This window comes from Castor canadensis, chromosome 14, assembly GCF_047511655.1.
Source record: "Castor canadensis chromosome 14, mCasCan1.hap1v2, whole genome shotgun sequence".
Taxonomy (NCBI): domain Eukaryota; kingdom Metazoa; phylum Chordata; class Mammalia; order Rodentia; family Castoridae; genus Castor; species Castor canadensis.
This window is the reverse complement of record NC_133399.1, coordinates 25,827,086-25,851,587: the sequence shown is the minus strand read 5'-3', so window position 1 is coordinate 25,851,587 and position 24,502 is coordinate 25,827,086. Positions and strand designations below refer to the sequence as shown.

Genomic DNA, 24,502 nt, shown 5'->3' with positions numbered 1-24,502 from the left:
CACACCCTGCTGCCTGTCCAACTGGCTCTTGTGGGGGAGAGAGACAGATAATAAGCAAAAATTTTAGCAGGGGGCCAGTGGCTCACACCTATAATCCTAGCTGCTCAGGAGGCAGAGATCAGGAGGATTACAGTACAAAGCCAGCCTGGGCAAATAGATCATGAGACCCTATCTCAAAAAAACTCATCACAAAAAAGGGCAGGCAGGGTAGCCAAGCAGTAAGAGCACCTGTTTAGTAAGTGTGAGGCCCTGAGTTCAAACCTCAGTGCTGACAAAAGAAAAAAGAATAAGAATTGTAGATAATACTGTGTGTTCAAAGGTGATAAAACAGGGAGATATTTCCACGGATTCCCTAAGCATGACAAAAGGCTAAAGGGAGAAATGCATTCTGAGTAGTGGGAATGGTCAGTGCAAAAGCCCTGGGGCAGGATATGCTGGGGAAGTGTGAGGACAAGAAAGGAGGCCTATACATACTGAGTCCTGGCTGGTAGCCTTGTTCTACCCTTGTCCTCTTGTCAGCCACTCTATAGCTTGATTCCCAGCAACCCCAAAGAAACAAAATACATTCAGCACCTAGACTCTGAATCCACAGGGATAGGCAGAAGGTCTGCCTTGAACATGGAGCCTGATACAGTTGGTGCTCAGTTAATGTCAAGGGAATGAATGAAACTCCAGTGGACGATCACCAGTGTCCCATTGGTGGCTGCAATGCACAGGTTTTCTGTAGCATTCCTCCTCCCTGGGATCTGCTGTGGGGGTGGTTTCTTCATAGTCTGGGAAACCAGACCCCCTGGGAACGTCAGACCTTGAGAAGGCTCCAGTAAACCAAGGTCAAAACCTTCTAAACCAGCCCAGAGGTCAGCGGCTTTGTGCAAGGACCAGCCTGGGTCAGACTGGTATTTCCAAAACCTGGAGTGTTCCCATTTAATCCTGAAATTCCACTTCTCTTTCAAAATCAGACAAGCTGGCCTCAGAAGACACAGTTCCTGCAGGGATTTGCTTGTCTGGAGCTGACAGAAGGTTGCCCCTGTCTAAAGGGAACATGCTTTTTTGGTTCCCCATTAAGTCCCACTCTCCCAAGCGAAGTTGGGCTTGAATTCAGATCCTCATTCCATTCCTTTCTGGTTGTGTGGTACTACCCAGTCACTCCCCAACAGTAAAATGGAGAAAAAAACTTCACAAGTGACTGTGTGAATTTAAAGATACAATCCATCCGAAATACCTAGATACACAGTAAGTGCTAAATAAATGCTCCATGAATGCTATTATTTCCGCCTTACCCCTGTGGGGGACTGGAATTGATTATCCTGGGCCTGGTCTCAGAATAGCGACATCCATTTATTATGCACTTACTGGGTACCAGCACTGTGCTAAGAGCTAATGGGTCAGTCCTATAACCTCCTTGTTCTCACTTGTTTCTTCCCTTGCTTACTCTACTCCAGCCACACTGCCTAGGCACAGTCCTGTCCCAGGGCCTTTGCATGGGCTGTTCCTCCTGCCTTTAGGCAGACATTCCCCAAAGATTGCTCCCTCTCCTTGTTAAGCTCAGCCTCACACTCAGTTCCACAAGGATGAAGAGTTTGGTCTGTTTGGTTTACTGCTGTTCACCAGCACAGGGTGCTCAGGAAACAGACTGTGAATGAACAGACTCATCCTGCACACGGGATCCCTGGTCTGGCAGCAAGGGTACACTGGGCAGGATTGGCACCCATACCTGGCTGGCTCCATACCTCCCCTCAGGCCACTTCCCTCATTGAGGCCCAGAATCCCTCACCTTGTGGACCCGGGTGATGACCTCCAGGCCCACAGAGCCCACTAGGGCCGCAATGTCATCCAGGAAGCGCCCAGGGAATCGCAGCTTGCGGGGCGTGTCCAGCCGCTGGCCCAGAAGCAGGTGCAGGGCCATACTCTTCACCTGGGGGTGGAGCAAGCGGGCTTGGGGCGGGGCTTGATGGGCTGGGAATTGAGGGCCTTGCAGGAAGGGGCGGGGCTTTAGCGGCAAGGAAGGTGAACATAAGGGGTTCTGGGGAGTGGGCGGGGCTTGAATAAACCATGGGCAGAGCAGGAGCGAGTGGGAGGGACTTAAGAAGTCTGTGGGCGGGGCAGAGGGCGGGGCCTGAGGCCGAGGGTCCGTGGTGACTCTCATCTCTACCTAAGAGGGTTTTGGTGATGCTGGGGATGGAACCCGGGGCCTCGCACTTGCTAGGCAAGTGATCAACCAATGGGCCACACCCCGGCCCTGTAAGCGTCCTTTGAGGCCAGTGCTAGGGGTGTCAGGCGCAATCCGGGCTTTTCTCTGGGGGATCCCCGGAGCTCGCTCTCACCATGAGCTGGAAGAAGAACCACGCGTGCTGCAGGACGGCCTCACGAACCGCGCTGCCGCTGACCACCCACTGCAGAGCCAGCTCCTCGTGAAGCAGCTGCGGGGAGGGACAGGGGTCACGGAGAGCCAGGCGCCACCGCCTCCCGCACCCCTACGGGAGGGCCAGCCAGGGAGGATACAGCTGAAGGGCTGTGGGGGGCGTGTAGGAGCAGCAGGAGGCCATGCAGAAGAAGGGACAAGAGGAGTCCAAGTGCCTGTTCCCTGCGTCTGCAGACCCAGCTGACTCCGGTTGCGGGGAGGAGCTCTGGATCCCTTTGCTGGGGCCCGGGACAAAAATCGAGCCACCCATCCCCCACCCTCCACTACCTTGTGCACAGTGGGTCTTGGCTGGGTGGCCGGCGGGGCCGAGGAGGAACCCTCGAGGTAGGAAGAGGCTCGGCTAGAGCTGCGGTCGATGGCCTAGGATGGGATGGAATGAAGAGGATGGGATGGCGAAAAGAGTTAATGTGGGCGAGGTGGCGATGATGTGGATGAGAGAGAAAGGAGTCCACACGAAGAAGGAAGGACTGGTCCACAGGGGGCACATGGGTTAGCACAGACAGGGAAAAATGCTCCATGTGGATGCGTGCCATGGTTTGAATGTATTCCCTACAAAAATTCACATGTCAGAAAGTTAATCCCCAAAGCCACATGGGGATGGTATTTGGAGGTGGGACCTCTTGAGGCCCCATGATCACGTGAGTGGCTCTATAAGAAGAGAAAAACCGGGCCTAGTAGTGTACATCTGTAATCCCAGCACTCAGGAGGCTAAGGCAGGAAGATCTCAAGTTCAAGACCAGCCTGAGCTACATAGTGAGACTGAGATTGTGTTTCAAAAAGCCAAGTGTTGGGGGTGTAACTCGGTGGTAAAGTACCAGCTGAGCATGTTCCACTCCCAGAACCTCAAAAATTAAAAAACAAAGAAAGAAAGGTGCACATATGGACCTGTAGCAAAAAAGGTCAGGGAATGGCACATGGGTGGAGCATCAAAGAGCATGAACAAAAGATGGCCAAAGGAGTGGATGAAACCAATGTAGACAATTGATGAAGCATGTGTGATCAGAAGTAAGTGTGAGTACAGATGAGGACACAGAGTGTGGGAGTCAGAAGGGACAGAGAGTAGGAAGATGGAGGATGAAGGGTGGTCAGATGGTGAGAAGAGCCCCGGGTTCCAGGCCTGGCCCTGCTCCAACCCTCCTTGGGGCCTCCTGGGGCCTCAGTGTCCTTATCTGTGAAATGGGTACAGGAAGGGCTCAAGCTCCACTCTCCCCAACTCCTTTGCTGGTCAGGAGGTGAGGTACCTGGCCAGGAAAGGAGGTCCACTGATGGAGTTGGCACTGCCCCTGGGCCTTGAAGACCTTTCAGCTGCCATGGCCCCAGTCTAGCCCTGGCTCTCCAATATGCATGAGATGGAGCCAGGTATAGTGGCTCCCATCTATAATCTCAGCACCTGGGAGGTGGAGGTAGGAAGAGTAAGAGTTCAAAGCCAACTCAGGCAAAGTTTGGGAGACTCTGTCAAAAACCAAAAAACAAAAGGGCTAAAGGTGTGGGTCAGGGTAGAGCACTTGCTTAGTAAGCTGCAGGCCCTAGGGTCATCCCCAGCACCATCAAAAACAGAAACAAGAAAAAACTTAGGGGACAGGGTCAGGCAGGGTCTATCAACCAAGACTTCCAGATCCCCAGTAATCCTGGAGAGGCCTGCCCAAGCTACTCCTACCTGTGTTGCTAACAGTTCCCCCAGGACCTTCACATGGGTTCAAGTTGTTCTGGTGATAAGGTGCCAAGCTGGCATGGCCTGAGGCCTGACGTGTAGGACACAGCCCTCTTATCACCTGCTCTCCTGAACCTGGTGCCAGTCTGTATGCCTGTCCCTATGCTGAGAACCATACCCATCTTATCCTTCAGGTCCCAGCAAAAAATGTCACTTTTCTGGAGAGGACCCCAGATCACCTAGAGGGAAGGTGGCACCCTGTTCTGTTTCTTTTGTTTGTTTGTTTGAGACAGGGTCTCACTATGTAGCCCAGGCTGGCCTCGAATTCACAGTCTTCTTGCTTCAGCTTCCCTAGTGCTATGATTACAGGCGTGAACCACTATGCCTTGCTGATAAATTCAATTTATAAATGGGGAAATGGAGACTCAGAGACAGGCAGCTGATTGCCTGGGACACAGGACAAGGCCTCAACAAAGCAGAACTTGAACCCAAGTCTGTTCCGAGGCAAAGTCCTTCCCCACAGCGGTGCCTGGGAAGGGACAGGGTTGGGGAGGAGCCCTTTGTCTGAAAAAGGGTGGGGATCCCTGGGAGTCCAATACTGTACCCTTGGCACCATCCAAGTTTCTGGTGCCAAGGGGACAGTTGAGAGTCCCCTGAACAGAGGTAGATGAAAGACAGGGAACAGGCCATGCAGGGCAGTGATGATTTGCATACTTTTTACATCCCATTTGCATACCACACCAGGGCTTTCTGTCTCTGAGCAGGCTGTGGCCTATGTTTTCTTTTTAATTTTAACTTTTTGTGGTGCATGTTAGGCAAGCGCTCTACCACTGAGCCCCTCTCCCCAGCCCAGGTGGTGGCAGCAAAAGGCCTGTTAAGGTGATCCAGGGAGTCCTAAAGCACAGATTCCACAGGCAAGAGGGGTCCACCGCCTCCCTCAGGCAGTCTCTCTGGGTTAGTGGGCTGCAGCCAGGAAAGTGGTAGGAGCACATGCTGAGGTGGTGTCATACGCGGGTAGGGAGGGCACCTGTCTGGGGTCAGCCCCGCAGTAAGGGAGCGCCCGCCGCAGCACAGCCTTGCTGCCTCCCGGAGCATAAGCAGAATTCACCCAGGAGTGTGAGCGATCGACGCCCTGGAGATACACAGATAAGTGATAGCGTCCTGGGTGGAGGGCACAAAAGCAGCACGAGACACTGAGCGTTGGCGCTGCACTGGACTGGCTGTGGGCCACGCTGGAGAGTGTGATCACGTGCATGAGTGCGTGAAGTGCACGCGTACACGCACTGTGTGTGTCCACGGAGTGCATGCGCACATGAACCCATTACATATGAACATGAGGTGCACGTGTCTATGCACCCATGTTTATATGCACGTGGGATGTGGGTAAACCTGTGTACGTCCGTGAGTAGGGTGTAAGAGTGTGTAGGGGGTACGTGTGTCTATGTATCTGCATATATATATACATGAAGTATATATGACTACACACCCATGTATATGCGCAACCGGGTACATATGTGTACGCAACTGTGTAGGTACGCACATGGGCAACACTTGCCTATGCATACGAGTACGCATGCGCAACGGCTACAGGGCCCCCCATCCACAAAATACGCATGCGCTGTTCCTGCGCATCCAGCTGCGCATGCGCACGGGGTACAAGCGCCTAGGCTCCCGCCACGTGGCGCACACACTCCCCTACCACCACATCAAGCTCCCGCCCCCGTCCTCGGGCCAGTCACGGAGTGCAGAGCCCGGTACACAGCCTGACCACAGCCCTCAGGCTATGACAGCCACCGCCTGTGGCCACGCAAGCCTTCTTGTGAGTTGTGGTGTTGGTCAATTCCCGTCCTCCATCAGCCGACTTGGAAGCCATGGCCCCCTCGTCCTACCTTGGTGGCCAGGATGCGGGAAACCTCGTCGTCCACAGAGCCAGGGGCCACGGCCAGGTCCGGGTTGCTGCTACTGATGCTCTTAGAACGGGCTAGGTAGAGGCTTGTGGGGCGGCCAGAGCCGTGGGCCAGTGTGGCAGCCTGCACGGTCACTAGAGGGGCCCCTGAGGAGAGAGGGAATAGGGTTATAGGGTTAGCCGCCTGCCATCCGTCCTTGGCCCCAAACCCCTTCCTAATTGGCAGCTCTTGATGAAGTCATTTTCCTTTCCTCAGCCTCCAGGTTTCCATCTGTAAAATAGGTATGAAAATGGCTCTTGCCTCACAGTAATGTTGAGGCTCACATGCTTCCCACACATGGGTTAGTGCTTATTGTTTTTTAATAAATGAAAAATCCACCTTTCTTTTGTTTTCATGTGGTGCTGGGGATGGAACCAGGGCTTTGCATATGTTAAGCATGTGCCCTATCATTAAGCTACCTCAGTCAAAATCCAACATTACTGAATACTTACTACATACCAAACGTGTTGTACAGATTACTGTCACTTATGACTACAAGCATCCCCAGGAGGTATGGGGTGGATACTGTTAATATCCCTGTTAGAAAATATGAGGCATGGAAGAGGCAGAGAGACGCTCAAACACCAGTACAGGGTTTATTGTCTAGGCAGGAGCGCTGTGGAGGGAGACCCCAGCAAGAGAGCTGGAGCCCACTGCCACACACGGGCTTGGGCTAGGTATAGGGGGCTAATGGCAAAGTACCAGGAAGGTCACTAAGGGATACCATTGCTGGGCAACCAAGAAAGATAAGTTGTAGTTAGGTTACTGTCTGCTCAACTGTCCTTGGCACCCATCCAGAGATAAAGGTTAACAACTGTCCCTTTGTCAGTCTTTGGGGTTGGGTGGGGAGTTTCTAGTAAGCCACCTGCAAGGGGGTGGGGGTCTGATCTTAACGTGGCTGTCCTCACTGTTAACCCCAACAATCTCAGTTTTACAAATGGGAAAATAAGCTCAGAGAGGTGAAGTTATTCACCAAGGGCCACAGAGCTTATAGACAGCAGAGCAGGGATTCAAATCCTGGCAGCCTAGTTTGAGCCCCAGCTCCAAGCTATTGAAGATACTTACTGACTGGCTGAATCAGCTGCCAGTTAAGTGAATGGAGACCACACCCCTGGGGCTGGGCATAAAGTAGGTGAAATGTTACCTCTTTTGCAAGTTGCCCAAAACCAGCCTATGCAACCCCAGGGCCTTTGCACATTTGATTCACTTTGCCTGATTTGTTCTCCTCTTAGATTTTTCCTGTGTCACAGGGTTTTTCACCAACACTTACCACCTGGGAGGCTGGGCTCAGTGCCAGGGAGGCGAAAGGCATAGTGGACGTAGGCAGCCAGCAGCGGACAGTGACCACGGGCATCCTGGACCGCCTCCAGGCTCCGGTGGACAAGGCTGACTACATGGGCCATTGCTTCAAAGGCTCCACGGCCCAGGTTCACTGTCGGGCAGAGCAGAGGTCAAGTTCTAGGGCCCAAGGCCTTGTACCTCCCCACTCACCTTCCAGAGGGAGGCACATGAGAGTTCAGGAACTCATGTGAGGATTTGTTCTGGGTACAAGAGACTAGTGGCCATTTTTCAGATGGGGAAAACTGAGGCCAGAGAAACGAGCCCTAGGGAGGAGTCAGGGTCACTTTCTGGACGGGCATACCGAGGTCTGAGGCCACACCCACTCACCCATCTGGCCGCCAATGACCGGGGGCCGTATGATCAGATGCACAAGCTTGTCCATGACGTGGTGGGAGAAGGCCACCAGGGGCTCGGGGCTGGCGAGGCGCAGCGTGGTGAGGCTGGTACGCAGCTCCTGCTCCACAGTGCTCTCACTCACCATGGTGTCCTTGAGCCGGAAGGGAAAGGCCCCCTCCTCCAGGACATGCACCAGGGTGAAGAACTTATCCAAGTGGGGATCCTGGGTGGGGGAACATGGGGTGAGCAGAACTCCAGGTTCAGCAACGCCACCCCCACCTGAGTCAGCAGCCTCCCCAAGAGTCCAGCGCAGCTGACCAAAGTCACGTCCATGGCCAGACCTCCCTTGGCCAGTGGCAACTGTTGCCCAATCCTAGTGCAAGCAGGAGGGGAGCAGGGCTGGATTCCTGAGTTCTCACCCCACCCCATACCTGGGGGTGCACAGAGGACGCAGCTGTCAGCTCCACGCTGAACACGCCCTTGTGGCCATCCACCCAGCGCATGCCCGGCAGCGCCACCTGCGGGAGAGAGGCACCAGGTGGGCACTGCCTGACCCTCCCCCACCGATCAGGCCACCATGGGGCGGTAGCCCAGGCCATTGCGACACTATGGCCTGAGCACAGCCCAGCCTAAGGGAGCAGCTGGGCACCCTGCCCCCAGCCTAGTCCTAATGGACTAAGAGGGTCCACAGGGCAGGCTGGAAACCACGTGCTCTCGGGGGAAATAAGAGAATGGGGGTGAACTTGAACTTGAGAGTGATGGAATATCAAGACCTCTGGGACATTAATGAGCAGCTGGAAGGGAAGAGGGGCAATGTGAACCTCAGTTGGGGCAGTGGAGAGTGACTGTCCCCCAACAGTGGCTAGTTGTGGGGTGGGGGATGGAGTGAGCAGGCCCCCAGGGCATTGATGGAAGTCAGGCAGGCAGCTGGGGTGCTCATGGGTCTGGTGCATTGATGAAGGTGGGCTAAAGGTGACAGGGCACAGGAGTTGGGGTCCGGGCACATACGTCGGGTGTGAGCACAGAGTAGCTGGGTGGGGGCTGGTCCACTGACACCGGGAGGCAGAAGGGGCCGGTCCGCAGGCGGCCATGGTGCAGCAGCGGGATCCACTGGGGAGAGACAGGTGTCAGGTCAGGGGATCTGGCCCTGGGGAAGGGGGCCGGCAAGGCGAGGGGGCGACATGGCTCACCGTGAAGCCCACGGGCGTCTCCAGGGCCGTGCCTGGCCGGGGCTGGCAACTGACATGGTAGAAGGTGAAGAGCAGGTGGTGATTCTCGGTCACACAGGCTGGAAGTCGTAGCTTGAACTCCTCGTAGAATTCAGGGGACCTGGCAGGGCAGAGCCGGGGGTCAGTTAGGGGGCCGAGATGGCCCCTGATTGCTTTGCTGTCTACCACTGTTGCCACACTATACCTGGCTCTGCCTCCCTCACTAGCATAACCAGAGCCCATGCCCCTCTGGAATCTTACCTTGACCCCACCTTGTGCACCAGTAGGGTCTTGAGAACTATTTGCCTGGTCTGGACTCAAACCACGATCTATCTGAGCTCAGCCTCTGAAGTAACTAGGATTACAGGCGTGAGCTACCAGCACCCAGCTTCTCTTTTTTTGCAATAGGGTCTCACTATGTAGCCCAGGCTGGCCTTGAACTCGATCCTCCTGCCTCAGCCTCCTGAATACTACAATTACAGGCATTTGCCACCACACCTGGCTCGCTTTCCCCTCTAAACTGCCATTCCTGTCTGTCCCACGCACTTGTTATGATAGACCACTGGTGTGAAGGCCTCGCGGGTGAATTCGCTGCAGCTGGACTTGCCGAAGATGACCTGGGGGGATTGGGGACATGAGGGAGCCACCAGACATGTCCCCTCCCTCACCTCCCCCAGGGCAGGGCACAGCCACTGACCGGCAGGGCCTGGCTGGGGTCCTCGCCCGCCATGAACTGGATGCGGATGACGAGGTTGCGCACAGAGCCCTGGCGGCTGCTGAAATTGAGGCTGTGCGGGTACACGTACAGCAAGTTCCTGGGGACAGCGAGCAGCGGGGTGAGAGGGGCAGGGGACCCACCACATGAGCATATGGGCTGCCAGAACCAGCCAGGCCAGGGACACAGTCATGGGAAAGTGGGTCACATGGCTGGGGCATCAGGGGCAGGGTGAGTGGCAGTTCTAGGTGACAGGTGGGATCTGTGATTGGCAGAGGGTGGGGGACAGACAACCACCCCCAAAACACAGATGGAGCACAGGAGGTAGAGGGCAGGGACCAGATGGGCGCTGAGGGTCAGAGTTCCAAGAAGGTGGTCCAGGTGGCCATCAGTCAAGGCTGACCTGTCACCCAGGCCTAACTGCCCTTCCCCCCCAGGAAAGACCATTGGTGTTATGAGGCCTGTTTCTCAGATGGGGAAACTGAGGCCAGAGTTGGAAGCTGGGGATGAGATCCAAGTACTGCCTCCCTTCCCTAGGGGAAGCTTTGTGCAAGTCCCGAGCTCCCTCTGTGCCTCAGTTTCCCTATCTGTATAATGAGGGCATGGTGCCTTCCAGCTCAACCTTTATAACAACATCGATGATAAATAACCACGAAGACAATCATTGCACCAAACACTTATGTGGCACCTACTGTGTACCAGGCTCTGGTCTAAGCACTCAGTGTAAAATAACTCATTTGCTTTTAGGGGGAGGCTGTAGCACAGTTTGAACTCAGAGCCTCGTGCTTGCTAAGAAGACGCCCTACCCTTGAGCCAGGCCCCAAGACCTTGGTGGTCTCAGACCTTGATTCTCCTACCTATGGTTCCCACTAGCTGGGATCACAAAGTGTGTCACCATGGCTTATTGGTTGAGATGGGGTCTTGCTAACTATTTGCCCCAGCTGGCCTTGATCCATGATCCTCCCATCTATGCCTCCCAAGTAGCTGGGATTACAGGTGTGACCACCACACCTGGCCCCATTTTACAGATCATTTGCCCATAGTCATCCAGGAAGTAAAACGGCAGTCAGCAATGACCCAGAACATAGATGGGTCCTGGAGTCAGACTGTGAAGCCTCAGGAAGAACTCTGCCACCTGTACCTATGACCCCAGCTGTCAAATCAGGTCAACAGAGCCCCCTGCACCAGAGGCTTGTGGGAAAGGTACAAGGAGAGCAGAATCTATAGGGAGCCTGCAACTGCTCTAGGCAAACCATTGGCTCATAGAACCCTCACTATAATTACTGTCACTGCTACTGTGTCTGTACATAGGTGGGGAAACTGAGGCAAACCATGTGGAGCCTCAGAGTCCCTCACTAGACCTGTCTTCACCCAGTGCCCCCAACCCACAGTTGGCCCTGAGCCCCAGCCAGCGTGATTCCAGCGTGGCCCTGCAGAAATCTGCCTGACGCAACCATTAAGCATCCGCCAGTCCCTTGTGCAACAAGGCTGGCCAGTTAACCATTGACCGGGGTTAATGGCAGGCTGGGGACATAAAAGGTGGTGGCAGTGGTGCTGTGACCACACCTCCCAGACCTTCAGCCATGCCCGCACTTGCTCTGTGCCTTCTGTGCGCCCTGGCAACTGTGGCCCGGCCTGTACCAGTGGCCCCCCCGGGTGGCCCAGAGCCGGCACAGCATGAAGAGTTGACACTGCTGTTTCACGGGGCCCTGCAGCTGGGCCAGGCCCTCAATGGCGTGTACAAGTCCACAGACGCACAGCTGATGGAGGCCGGGCGCAGCGTGGGCCTCTATGACCGTGCACTGGAGCTCCTGGGACTTGAGGTCAGCCAGGGCCAGGATGCAGCTCAGGAGCTTCGCACAAGCTTGTTGGAGATGCAGGTGGGCACTGCAGCTGGGGTGTTGTGGGGTGGAGAGGAGTGTAAAAACAGTTCATGTGTAGATGGTCCAACAGCTGAGGTTAGCCCAGAATAGAGGCGTGTCCAGCGACAGAAGACTGTCAGTGATAAAATCAGGCAAGTCCTGGGTGAACAGGACAAACTGGCCATCCTGTTAATGCCTGCTTATCTATTGAGCAGACAGAAGAAGATGCATTACAAGTGCAGGCGGAGGCCACAGCCCAAACGCTGGGGGAGGTGGCCCAGGCCCAGCAAGAGCTGCGGGACAGCATTTGGCGGCTAGAAGCCCAGCTACGGGGCACCTGGCTTGGCCATACCCGCCAGGAGCTTGAGTCCTTAAAGGTAAGAGGCTCCCAGTCCTGGGGAGGCATCTGTACCCGAATTTCTGGCCAGAACTCACTTCAGAACCTTGAGCCACAGACACCTCCCAGCTCTATGGCCTCTATCCTGAGTGACCCTGGAAAAAACCCATGTGCCTTCCCATACCTCAGTTTCCCCATTTGTAAATAAGGGCAACAGCTGATTGAATTCAGAGTAAAGCCAGGGACTCAGTGCAGGGGCAGGATACACATATAGGTGTTCAATTAATGCTGATTACTGGAGTATCCAGCAGCATGTCTTGTGCCCTCCATAAGTATCACTGGTGCTGCTTTCACAAGTCACGTGATGTTCATAATCCCAGAAAGGAAGCCCTACCTTAAAACCCATTTTACAGATGGGAAAAACCGAGGCCAGAGAGTGTCAGTGAATTGCCAAGTCACACAGATGCAACAGGGGACCCTGAGTAGGGTCAGGGGGTACAGGGGATGGGAGGTAAGCCCCACCACCCCCACTAAGGTTCTTATCGTGACCCCACAGGCTCATGCTGAGAAACAGAGCCACCTCGTGTGGGCCCTCACGGGCCACGTGCAGCGGCAGAGGCGAGAGATGCAGAAACAGCAGCACTGGCTGCGCCAGATCCAGGGAAGGTGAGTGTGGTGGGGGGGGGGGTGTCTGGCACACAGGGCAGCAGGATCCGGAGGGATGGTGCACAGGGCAGCTGGAAGGTGCCCCCAGCCTTGACTGAACCCTATCTCCCTCCACAGACTCCACACAGCAGCACTACCAGCCTGAGCCTGCCTGGAGGGAACCAAGGACCAGTCACGTCGCAAGGGACGCTTCACGCGGCCCCTGTGCAGGGAGGAGCTGCCTGTCCACTGGGCCGGCCAGGGCACCCGACTTGTGGCCATGGAGCAGAGACACGAGCAGGCGGGGTCAAGGAAGGAGAGGAGGGGTGGGAGAAAGACATGTGCCCCTTTGTGACCACACCCCGCATTAAAGCAGAAAAGTGGCATGTCACCCTGCGTGTCTGTATGCATCTGTGAGAATGGGGGGCCCCCTCCCTGGTGCCGCACTGGCCCGAGGCTGTACCTGTAGCAGGTGTGGGGCGCATAGACCTCACGAGCTGGGAACTCCAGGATCTCCTTGGTGGGCCGGCCCCTGGGGTCAGGATAGGGCTTGACATGAAGCAGCTCAGGGGACAGGCAGAAGTGGGGGCTCTCAGGGGCCGGGGAAATGTCGATCTTCAGCTGAGCTAGGGAGGAGAGAACAGATTTGCACCAGGAGCCTCCTGGCCTGGGGCACCCTGTGGCCTAGATTTGGGGCTCTGCTAGTCACTGGCCAGGCATCAGTGGCTCACACCTGTAATCCTACCTACTAGGGAGGCTGAGCTCAAGAGGAGTGAGGTTTGAGGTCAGCCTGGGCAAACAGTTTCTGAGACCCCCATCTCCAAAACAATCAGAGCAAAATGGACTGGAGGTGTGGCTTAAGTGGTAGAGCACCTGCTTTGCAAGTGTGAAGCCCTGAGTTCAAACCCCAGTGCCACCAAAAGAAAAAAAAAATTACCTTCAGCATCTGTTTCTCTCTCAAGATCCATGTTCCCCCTGCCCATGTCCCCCACTGACCTACTTATTCTAGCTCGCATTTGCTGCTGAGGTTGGGAATTGAGGTCACAGCCACGGATAGCACAATAGGTACTTAATGTGGGTTTGCTGAGTGACTGTGTGAGAGCAACACCTCTTGTCTACAAGGTGCATCACGAACCGGTCACAGGGCGCAGGCGCCGCAGCAGAGATGATGGCCGTCGCATGTCCGCTAGGAATTTGAAGAGATCCTCATCACTGAGCCGTTCAGCCTCCTGCACAGAGCGGGTCCCTGTAAGCCAGGGCCAAGGGGCTGGAAGTCCCCAGGATGGATGTGGCCACACGGGGTGGGGAGAGTCCCTGGGTCCCCCTCCCCACAAGCTCCTCTGCCCTGCAGGCAGGACACCTGCTTGAAGAAGTTGGTGACAGTCAGTGTGGCCGGGCGGAAGCTAGAGAAGCTGCAGGCATCGTCCCCGCTGTTTGCTCGGTCCTGGGGCCCCCGACGGCGGCGCTCAGTCCAGGCAGGTCGGCGCTCTAGGGGAGATGATGAGGTGCTGAGAGCCAGGTGGAGGGGCAGAGCCGCGACTTACGTGTGGTTCCGCGATCCGCCAGCAGAGGACGCGCGCCCCACCCGCGGCTGGCCCCGCCCCTCTCGGGAGGCCCCGCCCCTCACCGCCTTCCGAGTCCGAGTCGCGGTCAGCCTGCCCCGCGCTGCTCACGATGTTGGCCAGGTGCACGGCCGTCCAGGCGAAGGGCATGCGGTAGCGCCCCAGGCGGGTGCAGAACTGCTCGGCGGCCAGGCGCAGCTTCTCCAGCTTCTCTTTGTTCTGTGGGGACAGCCCCGTCCCCATGGACTCCCCGCAACTGGCCTGCAGGTCCCGCACCTGCCCTCCGCACCGCCCCCCCCCCCACGCCCTGCCCCGCGCGTACCTTGGCTGTGTCCACCTCCTTCATCACCATGTAGGGTTCGCAGCACTCGCTGATGTCCCCTTGCTGCAGAACCTTCTCCAGCTGCAGGGCAGGAGGGCCCAATGAGATCCCCTTCATCCTTCCTTGGCCTCCTGGACCTCTGCCGGACCCCACCACCACCACCACCATCCTGCTGCTGGGGATCAGCCCCGGGCCTCATGCATTTTAGGCAAGGGCACTGTCACTGTGCTACACCCATAGGCCATGCTAGGACTCTCACTCCAGTGTCTCCCGTGGCTCCCACTGTCCGTGAGATCAAGTTCTAGCACACTTCCTGTCAGCAGCTACCCTCCAGGCCGGTCCCAAACCCCAAGCTCCTGCCTACCTTTATTTTTACTTATTTATTTCTGGTGGTTATGGGGGGGCTTGAACTCAGGTCTGTGCTCTGCCACTGTAGCCACACCCTCAGCCTTTTTTGCTTTAGTCATTTTTCAAATAGGGTCCACTATTTTTGCCCAGGCTAGCCTGAACCTCCACCCTCCTACTTACATATCCCCAGTAGCAGGGATTCAAGGCAGGAGCCACCATGCCCAGCTGCCAGCATATCTTTCTCTAATGATACTTTTCCTCTCTCTCTCTCTCTCTCTATCTCTCTCTCTTCCTCTCTCTCCCTCTCTCTCTCTCTCACCAGGTATGGAACCTGACATGCTGGACAGGCATCCTACCACCAAGCTATGCCTCTAGCTCTATCTACTTTTCCTACTTTTCCTGTGTTAGTGTGTAAACAGGGATCATGGTTCTGGGTCATGAGAGCTGGACTCCATCGTAACAACACAGGGGTTGTGGGAGGACCGGCACGTCCCTTACCTGAAACTGTTTCAGTGTCCCCATCTGGAAAATGGGGACCATATTAACCCTGACCCTGTGAAGCCCGACCAACCATGAAAAGGCCCTGCCCGCGGGAGCTCAATTCATTTCATTGCATAATACAGTGGAAGGTTTGGGGAAAGGAAACCCGACCTCACTCCCGGAAATAGAAAATCGCAAATGAATGTGCCGACTAGTCTTTCCTGCACTGCTTAGCTGAGCAAGTCTCAAAAAACATGTTTAAGGACTGGGCACAGTGCCTCATTACCTGTGATCCCAGCTACCTGTGAGTGGGATAAGAGGATCACATTTTGAGGCTAGCCCATGCTAAAAGTTAGTGAGACCCCATCTCAACCAATGAGCTCAATGAACGGTAGTGCATGTCTGTACAGGATCCCAGCTATGTAAGAGGCAGAGGTAGGGGGATCACAGACCGAGGCCAGCCCAGGCAAAAATGTGAGACCCTACTTGAAAAAATAACTAAAAGTGCTGGGGGGAGGGGCATGGCTCAAGTGGTAGAGCTCCTGCCTGGTAAGTGCAAGGCCCAGAGGGGTTTTTTTTTGACATTAACAAAAAAAGAAAATTAAAAAATAAAAATTTTAACATCCACTGATGAACCTCCTAATAGTGTCTCACTTGTAACCCTGAACCTCTGGCCTGTTGGGTGTGCCTTGGGGGCCTGGGGCCATCCACCCTTGGGTCTGGCTCGGTTGTCACTTCTCCTTGGAAGCCCTCCATGATTTCTCCCCCATTCAGTTTGGGTCAGTTGTCTCCCCTGGGTTCCTCTAGGATCCTCCTTCTCAGTGACATGTCTGTCTCATTCCACAAAGGCAGGGACCAAACCTGTGGTGTTCCCCATTCTCCCCCCACCTGCCCAATCCAGCAGGCACCTTGATAACCAGGAAGATGTCAGGTGAGGGGTAAGTCACAGAAAAGATGGCGGAGCGTGCCAGAGTGGAGATGGCGGGGTGGGTGCCGTGGGCCCGAAGCAGCCCCTTCATGGAGTCTGAGTTCAGGTCAAAGTAGAAATTTTCTGAAATCTGAGGACATGAGTAGCAGCAGCTGGGTCACCGCCTCCAGGAAGCCCAACCCCCTCCCCCACAACAAGGAGGAAGAGGGGGAGGAAGCAAAAGAAAGAGGGCTCCTACCTTCTTTTTCTCCCGCACATCATACAGGGCCAAAATGCCAAAGATGGGTTCAATTTCTATCTCAAACCTGTGGATAAAAGGGGAACTCTCCCTGACATCCCCATTTTCCACAAACCCCACCTCCTCTTGAGGACCAAGAAGGGGGAGCTGTGGAGAGGGGTCTCTGATTCCCTCTGGGTACAAGAGAACCAACATTTAAGGGCTTGCAGGAAAGGTGTGTCTCATTGTGCACACATGGAGTTTCTTCTACCTGGAACCATGGTCTTGTTCAGCTGGCTCACGGAGGCAGCTCCTGGTACAATCACTGCCCCATCTAGAAGTTCCCTACTCCTGGACCACCCTGTCCCACACTCTGGTATGTCCCCTGTCACCCTGAGTTGAACCCTGTCCTTGCTTGCCTGAAGGGCCACCACACCCTTCTCCTTGTCCTACTCTGCTTGGGTGGCCCCTACACACCTAGTGCTTCCTAAGGGAGCAGCTTTTTGTTCTGGGCTTTTTTTTGGTGGGGTTTGAACTCAGGGCTTTGTGCTTGCAAAGCAGGAGCTCTACCACTTGAGCCACTCCTCTGATCCGTTTTGCTCTGGTAATTTTGGAGATGGGGTCTTGTGCACTAATTACTGGGGCTGGCCTCGACCCTCAATCCTCCCAATCTCAGCCTCCCAAGTAACTAGGATTACAGAAGTGAGCCACTAGTGCCAGGCAAGGGAGTGTTTTAAAACTTAAAACTTGAAGGTTCCACAGTCCTGAAAACAAAACCCCACCCAGTCCAGACCTGCCCACCTTTGGCCTTGTCCTCCCCCAAACACTCACATCTCCCCCCTTTAGCATGTGCTGGGTCCACACATTCCTCCTCTCCTACCCATCAGCCACACCCTCCTCACTGTTCAGTCTCAACTTAGACATCTCCTCCCCAGGGAGGCTGCCTGGCTTCCTCCTCCTCCAGCCCTCAAGCTGGGCCAGGAGCCTCCTCAGGGCTCTGAGATTCTCCTAGGCATCTCTCATCAGGGCTGTGTGGTCATCGCGTGGCTCTGTGTCCTGTACATAGCAGGTACTCAGTCAGTGTTTGTTGAATGACTAGATGAGCCCACAAAGCTGGTTGCAACTGTTGGGTGGGAGGCCCACCCAGGCCTCAGGCCAGAATAGAACCTCCCTTTCCTGCCTTGATCCAGGCAGGAACTGGGGGTGGAGAGGGGCAGGGCTGGGCCAGGGTCCAAATGCATATCCTGTTCAGCTCCATTCCCACGCACTTGTGGCTGCTCCTTGCTGCTTGGGGGAGGGAGGTTGATGTGGAAGGGGCCTGGATGGCTGAGAGTCAGGCCCAGGAACATGAGCACCCCTTCCCTCTGGGTCCCAGCAGGAGGACAGGCGAGCGCCAGAGACTCTGGCCTCATTAATCATGTGATCTTAAATACAACAACTCTTCCATTTTATGCCTCTGTTTCCCCACCTACACCCATTTCACAGGCTGTGGTGGAGATTACATGAATTAATACAGGTGAAAGGTAGACATCAGTGGCTCTTGCCTGTATTTCTAGCTATTTGGGAAGCTGAGATTGGGAGGATCCCAGGCTGAGCAAATAGTTCTCACGACCCCCATCTCCAAAACAGCCAGAGCAAAATGGACTGGAGGTGTGGCTCAAGTGATAGAGCGCCTGCCTTTCAAGTGCAAAGCCTTGAGTTCACACCCAATCCCACACATACCACACACACACACACACACACACACACACACACACACACACACACACACATTACAGGCAAAGGGCTAAGAACAGAGCCAGGTACACAGTTGGTGTTTGAGGATTAGCAGCTTAAATTGATGCAAAAGGGAAGTCTCACTTCTCTCCACAGAGGCCCTGGGTGGTTGGCTGCACATAGCACGTTTGCATAGCTTGTACCATCCTGGGAACCCGTGGATTCCCTCATGGGCAGGTCAGAATACTCACTTGAGTGATAGACATTTGACCAGGATCCTCTGTCCAAAGTGCTCATGGGGTGGCTCAGGGCGGCTACAGCGTTCCACAGCCTCATCCTGCCAAGAGCCAGGAGACAGCGGGGATATGTCCTTCAGAAAGGGCCTGGAACATCTGGCCTAAGACCAGCCCGACCCCCAGCCTGACAAAACTTCTCTCAGAATTTTGCCTCTGAGCCTTTGCACATGGTGTTCCCCTCGCCTGGAATGCTTTTGCCCTCCTCCTTGTTGAGCTATATCCCCAGCATCAGCCATAGAGTGGGCACCCAAACATGTCAATTGAATAAATACAGAGGTATACAATAGGCACCTAGTAAAAGTGGGTTGGGTAAGCATATACAGAAAGCATTCAATAAATGCTGACTGGACATTTATGTGGTTGGAGATGGTCTCCAATCTTCAATAGTTGACTTATAATTTTTCAGCTTTACAGAGAATTTTTCATTTTCAGTATGGTATTTAATAAATTACATGAAATATTCAACACCATAAAATAAAATAAGCTTTGTGTTGGATGATTTACCCCCTCTAGGTGATACAAGTATTCTGAGTAACTCAAAGTAGGCTAGACTATGACATTTGGTAGAGTAGGTAGATATTTGATATTTTCAACTTCCTACATTTTGAACTTACAATGTGTTTATTGGGATATAACCCCATCATCAGTCTAAGTGCATCTTTGTATGTGACATACCCAATAAATACTGATTGGATGGACAGAAGTATACAGTAAGCACTCAATAAATGGCTAGATAAAAACATAAACATACACATTAGGTGCCACATAAATTTTGGCTGGATAGTTACAGGCATATATGGTAGATGCTTAACACATATTAAGTCATATAAGCCAGGTGTGGTGGTTCATTCCTATAATCCCAGCTACTCAGGAGGCAGAGGCAGGAGGATCTAGAGTGGGAAAGCAGCCTGGGAAAACTTGTGACACCCTGACTAAAAATACAAACAAAAGAGCTGGGGCTGTGGCTCAAGTAGCAGAGCATCTGCTTAGCCTGCATGAGCGTGAGGACTTGGGTTCCATCCCCAGCACTGCAAAAAAAAAAAAAAGGTATACAGTAGGCATATAAATACTTGTTGATAAATACAGGGATATGCAGTCAGAGTCCAATAAACGAGAGTTGGATATATGGTAGGTATGCAATAATGTTATTGGCTAAAGGTAGAGTATACAGTAGGCACCCAATGACTGTAGGATAATGCACAGGGCACCCACCTCATCAGGCGCGGGGTAGAGGGTGAGGAGTGCCCGGGGCCGCTGCTGCCGCCGCAGGGCCTCATTGCGCCGGTCTACGTCCTCCGGTGCTGCCCGCTCCAGCAGCGAGGGCAGCAGGGAGTCCGCGGCCAGGTTCCTCAGGTCAAAGATGCCGGAGGCGCCGCTGCCTCGAGGGGTGTCCTCTGGGGAGCCTGAGCAGCGGCGGGAGTCTTCCTGCCGAGCAGAATGAGCAAGCACTGAGCGCCAGCTGGATGCACCCCCCCCAACCCATGCACAGGGGAAGCTGAGGGGCAGGCAGGGCGGGATCACCACTACTGGGGTCGCCTGGGGGAGTTTTGGTAGCCTTCTCTCCAGAAACTTCAGGAGAGACTTCTGTCTGGGGAGTCCCTCCCCACACTCCTTTTGCCACTGTTGGTGATGGTGTCCCGTGTTCTGGTGTCACATGACCCTGCTCTGGATAATCAGAATCCATCTGCCAGTCCCAGGGATTAGCTTGATGGTGGGCGTGTCTGGGTGCACCAATCACAGCCTTCCCTGGGACTTTGCTCACTGTGGCCAGGGGAGGGAGAGAAAACCTCCCACTGGGGCTTGGCTCCAATGTATAACCATATGCCTGGGCTGGGCCAATGAGAGCCTTCCCTGAGACTTTGCTCCCTGTTGCCAAGGGAGAGAAGAGTTCTTCCCATTGGGGCTGTCACTGGGTCAGGACCTTACCTGACTGCCTATACTTAGCACTCCTATTTTTGAGCTAGTCTCACTGGCCTCGAACCTGTTATGTAGCCCAGGCTGATCTTGAACTCAAGATCATCTTGCCTCAGCCTCTTGAAGATTGGGATTACAGATATGCACCACCACTTCCGGCCTGATACAACGGCTTTTGGACCCAACACTGATAGGTGTGTATATATATATACACATATATATATCTATCTCCCTGTGTTGTGGTGTAGTGACCTGAGCCGGAGGTTCCCTCACCGTGTCCTCAGGGCCAGACCGCTCATCTCCAGAGGCATCCTGCTCATAGACTTGGCGGGTGAGGCCCTTCTGTCGCTCTCGCTGCGTCTCCGTGGTGATGGGGCTGTACACGGCACTCAGGTGCTGGTACCTAGTACAGGAAAGCAGGCCTGGCAGGTGGTGGGGCTGAGGACACCTCGGTACACTATGATATACCAGGAGACCACAAGACGCCTACAAGGCCATCAGCAACTTTGTGTTCTATGGGAGAAACTCACTGTCCTTGCAGGGATGGTGGGCAGATAAACAGGAGGACCGGCTACAGACAAGGGCTCAGTCACCTGGGGATGAGACTCTGCCTTGTGACCCTCCGCCCACTGTGAACTGTATCTCACCTTCGGCACACGATGACCCAGTCCTCTGTGTACATCTCTACCGCAGCCCTCGCCTGGGCATCCAGTTTTCTATGGCAAGATAAAATTAGGGTAAACAGAGGCAGGGCCCACTATGAATTTTTCTCCTGGCCCACAAGGTAGGGACTATTTCTTCCTATTTCAAAGATGCAAACATGGAGGCTCAGAGAGGGAAGGTGACTTGTCCAAGGTCACATAGCCAAACCTGGAGTTGAACTCATGGTTGAACTTGGGGCTGTGGGATTCTGGAAGAGCAGGTGTATGGGGCAGAACCCACCCATCCTCGGGAATCCCAGGCTCCGTGGTCCGGCATTCCCGGGGCTGTCGCAACAGTTCCAAGTCATCAGCTGGAAATTCTACCAGGTCCCTGAGGGGTCCAGGTTCAACATCTGGTGGCCGGCTCAGGAGCACATCCTCAAAGTCCAGGGGCTCAATGACCTCCATCAGAGGGACCTGGGTTGGAGCAAAGTGGCTGTGACCCTACCACTTTGGAGGCTGGGAGTCAGGGGACCCAAGATGGGGGTGGGCTCGCGCTGGCTTCAGACTTAAGAATAGGGAGCCACGGAGAGTGTTGGAGCTGCAGAGGCCCCAAGGAGGCCAGTGACCTCAGACTTTCCACTGCAGATTGGCCACCCTGCCCCTCCCTCTTAGGGACTCCAGGAAGGAAATCACACCCTGGTTTCTGGAAGGGAAAGAATCCAATGGTGAGAGAAGAGACAATTGCTAAGGCTCCAGGCCAAGTGCAGCCCCACCCCCTCCCCACAGTGGCAGAAAGTCCCTCCCAGCCCCCAGTCCCATCGGTGTGGTCAGGAAGCAGGCGTGTCTCCAACCACCCCCAGGACTCCCCTTAGCACCCACAGGGAGAGCACGCCCTCTCCCCACTCAAGGTTGACAGGAATGGCGACAGGACAGGGACACAGGGAGCTGCTGTGTCTGAGGGCATACCCCACCATGGCCAGCGACAGGACGGGATCCTGGGGGTGGGGGTCCCCAAACACTCACCCCCAGGGAGCTGCTGGAGCGACGGCTGGAGTGGGGAGAACCACTGCGTTCTCGGGACACCTGCTTGCGCACCTCTGCAGCCACCGTTCTGAGAGGACAGGAAGAAGAAGTTGTTGGGGGACAGGAAAACCGAAGCAGTGGGACCCTGAAAACCCAGGCTTTGGGGCCAACAGATTCATTTTAAGAAAGAATCCAGGCTAGGTAAAGGGGAAAACAGGGTGCCACCCGGGGACAGTCTTCCTGTTCCTGCAAAGCTGGGCCTGGGGCCCATCCAGCCCCTGGAGCACAGCTGGTGACAGCCACTGGATAGAACTTGAGGGGGGTCATAGGTCCTGCCCCACCATCCAGGCCTAGGAGACTCTGATCCTGGCCTCTGCTTCCTCATGTGGGAACTTCTGCTTTCATGGGGTTCCCTGCATCCCATCTCAAATGTGCCCTTATCCTGTCCTATCCTCGCTATGTGGCCTTGAACAAGTGATGCCTGCCCCTGAGCCTCAGTTTACCCATTCATAGCTGCCCTGATTTCACAGGGCAACTATGCAGAGTGGAGCACAGGGCCTGATATTCAGTAAGCGCTCCATACATGCATGTTCTCACGGAGTTTGAGATAAAGCTGTCATGGGTTGAGGCCAGCTGAGCTCTTTAAACACAGCTGTGATAGAGATCAGAGCTATGACTCACCCAGGCCACCTGCACCTCAGTCCCCAAAGCCAAGGAGAGGCTGGGGTGTAGCTCAGTGATAGAGGTCCTGCCTAGTACACCCAAGGTCCTGGTCCAGGTTCCATGATCAGAATCAGGAGGAGGATCGTGAGTTCAGGGCCAGCCTGGGCTACAGAGTGAGACCAGGGAGACACGGGTGTAGGCGGTAGGTTCACAGGGGAGGAGGCCATGTAGGAATTTGGGCAGATCCAGAGCATGAATCACTCAGGACCCCAGTTCCTTCAGCCGAGCATGGAAGGAACAGGAGGCAAAAAAGCCAGGAAGGTAACTGGAGAAGGAGTGTACCAGGTAGAGGAAATAGCAAGTGCAAAGGTCCTGAGGCTGCACTCTGTATTCTGAGTATGGCCATCCCTCCTCCCTGGGATCTCAGTGAAGGCAGGAGCTAGGGTTGTGTGGTCCCAAGGATGATCCAGTGCCAGGTGCTGCACATGCTAGGTGCTCAATAAAACAATGTCATTTTTCCCCCCACCTCCAGTGCTGGGGATGGAATCAGAGTCTTGTGAAGCTAGGCAAAGCCCCTACCACTGAGCCACATCCCCAGCATTTGGTTTTTTCACACAGAGTCCTGCTATGTAGTCCACACTAGCCTGGAATTCTTGATGCTCCTGCCTCTGCCTCCTGAGTGCTGGGATTAAAGCTGTGCACCACCACGCCTGACTCTTTAACGGATGAGTGAAACCCTCCTAGTATTCTTCCTGGTCTGACTTGCCCAGATCTTGCTGAGCTGTATAGCTTTGAGCAGGTAGGACACCTTCTATAGCGTGCTCAGCCTACCAGGTGCCCACTAGCTTGTCATCCCAGCACTTGGGAGGTTGAGGCAGGAGGATCTCTAGTTTGAGGTCAGCTTGGGCAACATAGCCAAGACCCTGTCTCAAAAAGGAAAAGAGAAGTGTGCCAACAAAATGTGATGGTCACAACTGCCACCCTGATGGCACACAGGCCGCCAATATTAGAAAAGTAGGGCTAGGAGTGTGGCTCAAGTGATAGAGAGCCTGCCTAGCTAGCTCAAAGCCCTGAGTTCAAACTCCAGTATTGCAGAAAGAAGAAAGAGAAGAGTGTACAGTAGACCTGGGTAAGATTCTAAGAACAGAATGGGGACGTATGAGATGGGGCCAAGCTGGGTACTGGTAGCTCATGCCTGTCATCTCAGGTACTTGGGAGGCTGAGATGGGGAGGATCATGGTTTGAGGCCAGTCCAGGCAAATAATTCTCAAGACCCCATCTCCAAAAAAACCAGAGCAAAATGGACTGGAGGTGTAGCTCAAGTAGTAGAGCACCTGCTTTGCAAGTGCAAAGGCCTGAGTTCAAAGTCCAGTCCCACCAAACAAAAAACTTTCAGAGTATTAAAAATAAGCAAATTATTGGACAGGGGACATAGCTCAGTGGCAGAGCACTTGGCTAGATACATAAGACCCTGGGTTCCATCTCCAGCACTGCAATAAATAAAATAAATTTGGACTCAAATTCACAAAGTTGGGGCAGCATTCTCTGGAGCCCTGGGCACAGAGAGGCTACAGAGTGATTTATGAAAGATGCCAGAACAGGGGACAAGGCTGAACCCAGGGCCCAGCTATTCTGCAGCACTGTTCCAGAGGAGGGAGACAGGTGGAGAGCTGGCCCTCGGGCTTCCCATTGCCTTTGGTGGTGAGAGAGCTCAGCCCACAAGCCATGGGCCAGGGAGGCAGCTGGGCTTTGCACTTGGACCTGGAGGAGCAGGGATGTGTGCTGTGGTGTGGTATGGTGTGAGTGTGGCCCTGAGGGTTCAGTGTAGAAATTTAATCCCCATTGCATTAAGAGGGTGGAAATGTAACTGGATTACAGCATCTAAAGGTGTGGCCTTTGGCAGGTGACTAGGGTTAGGTAAGGTCA

The 24,502-nt window shown here is 54.4% G+C and overlaps 2 protein-coding genes across 7 annotated transcripts in view; one reads left to right on the top strand and one right to left on the bottom strand.

Moving 5' to 3' along the window:
- Positions 1-24,502, bottom strand: part of Dock6 (dedicator of cytokinesis 6) — a 47,575-nt gene that overhangs the window by 17,413 nt on the left and 5,660 nt on the right. For 4 of the 6 annotated variants that reach the window (XR_012441342.1, XR_012441343.1, XM_074054049.1 and 1 more), the window contains exons 2-26: positions 21,914-22,001; positions 21,189-21,364; positions 20,894-20,962; positions 20,520-20,649; positions 19,545-19,757; positions 18,288-18,373; positions 16,342-16,408; positions 16,084-16,233; positions 14,348-14,428; positions 14,091-14,244; positions 13,824-13,951; positions 13,599-13,692; positions 12,927-13,089; positions 9,602-9,719; positions 9,451-9,521; positions 8,887-9,025; positions 8,705-8,806; positions 8,128-8,214; positions 7,688-7,919; positions 7,290-7,451; positions 5,963-6,126; positions 5,101-5,205; positions 2,690-2,782; positions 2,325-2,420; positions 1,775-1,915 (exon numbers count right to left, since the gene is read on the bottom strand). Coding sequence is in view for 4 of the 6 variants with exons in the window: in XM_074054049.1 (XP_073910150.1) it covers positions 1,775-1,915; positions 2,325-2,420; positions 2,690-2,782; positions 5,101-5,205; positions 5,963-6,126; positions 7,290-7,451; positions 7,688-7,919; positions 8,128-8,214; positions 8,705-8,806; positions 8,887-9,025; positions 9,451-9,521; positions 9,602-9,719; positions 12,927-13,089; positions 13,599-13,692; positions 13,824-13,951; positions 14,091-14,244; positions 14,348-14,428; positions 16,084-16,233; positions 16,342-16,408; positions 18,288-18,373; positions 19,545-19,757; positions 20,520-20,649; positions 20,894-20,962; positions 21,189-21,364; positions 21,914-22,001 (3,109 nt within the window). In the remaining 2 variants the exon portion in view is untranslated. The remainder of the gene's footprint in view (positions 1-1,774; positions 1,916-2,324; positions 2,421-2,689; positions 2,783-5,100; positions 5,206-5,962; positions 6,127-7,289; positions 7,452-7,687; positions 7,920-8,127; positions 8,215-8,704; positions 8,807-8,886; positions 9,026-9,450; positions 9,522-9,601; positions 9,720-12,926; positions 13,090-13,598; positions 13,693-13,823; positions 13,952-14,090; positions 14,245-14,347; positions 14,429-16,083; positions 16,234-16,341; positions 16,409-18,287; positions 18,374-19,544; positions 19,758-20,519; positions 20,650-20,893; positions 20,963-21,188; positions 21,365-21,913; positions 22,002-24,502) is intronic. The other 2 variants (XM_020181439.2, XM_020181440.2) reach the window with 2 other exon arrangements.
- On the top strand, positions 11,166-12,854 carry Angptl8 (angiopoietin like 8). Its single transcript, XM_020181435.2, has 4 exons — positions 11,166-11,499; positions 11,697-11,858; positions 12,375-12,484; positions 12,602-12,854. The coding sequence occupies exons 1-4, from the start codon at positions 11,203-11,205 to the stop codon at positions 12,627-12,629; spliced, it is 597 nt and encodes a 198-aa protein (XP_020037024.1). The 5' UTR covers positions 11,166-11,202; the 3' UTR covers positions 12,630-12,854.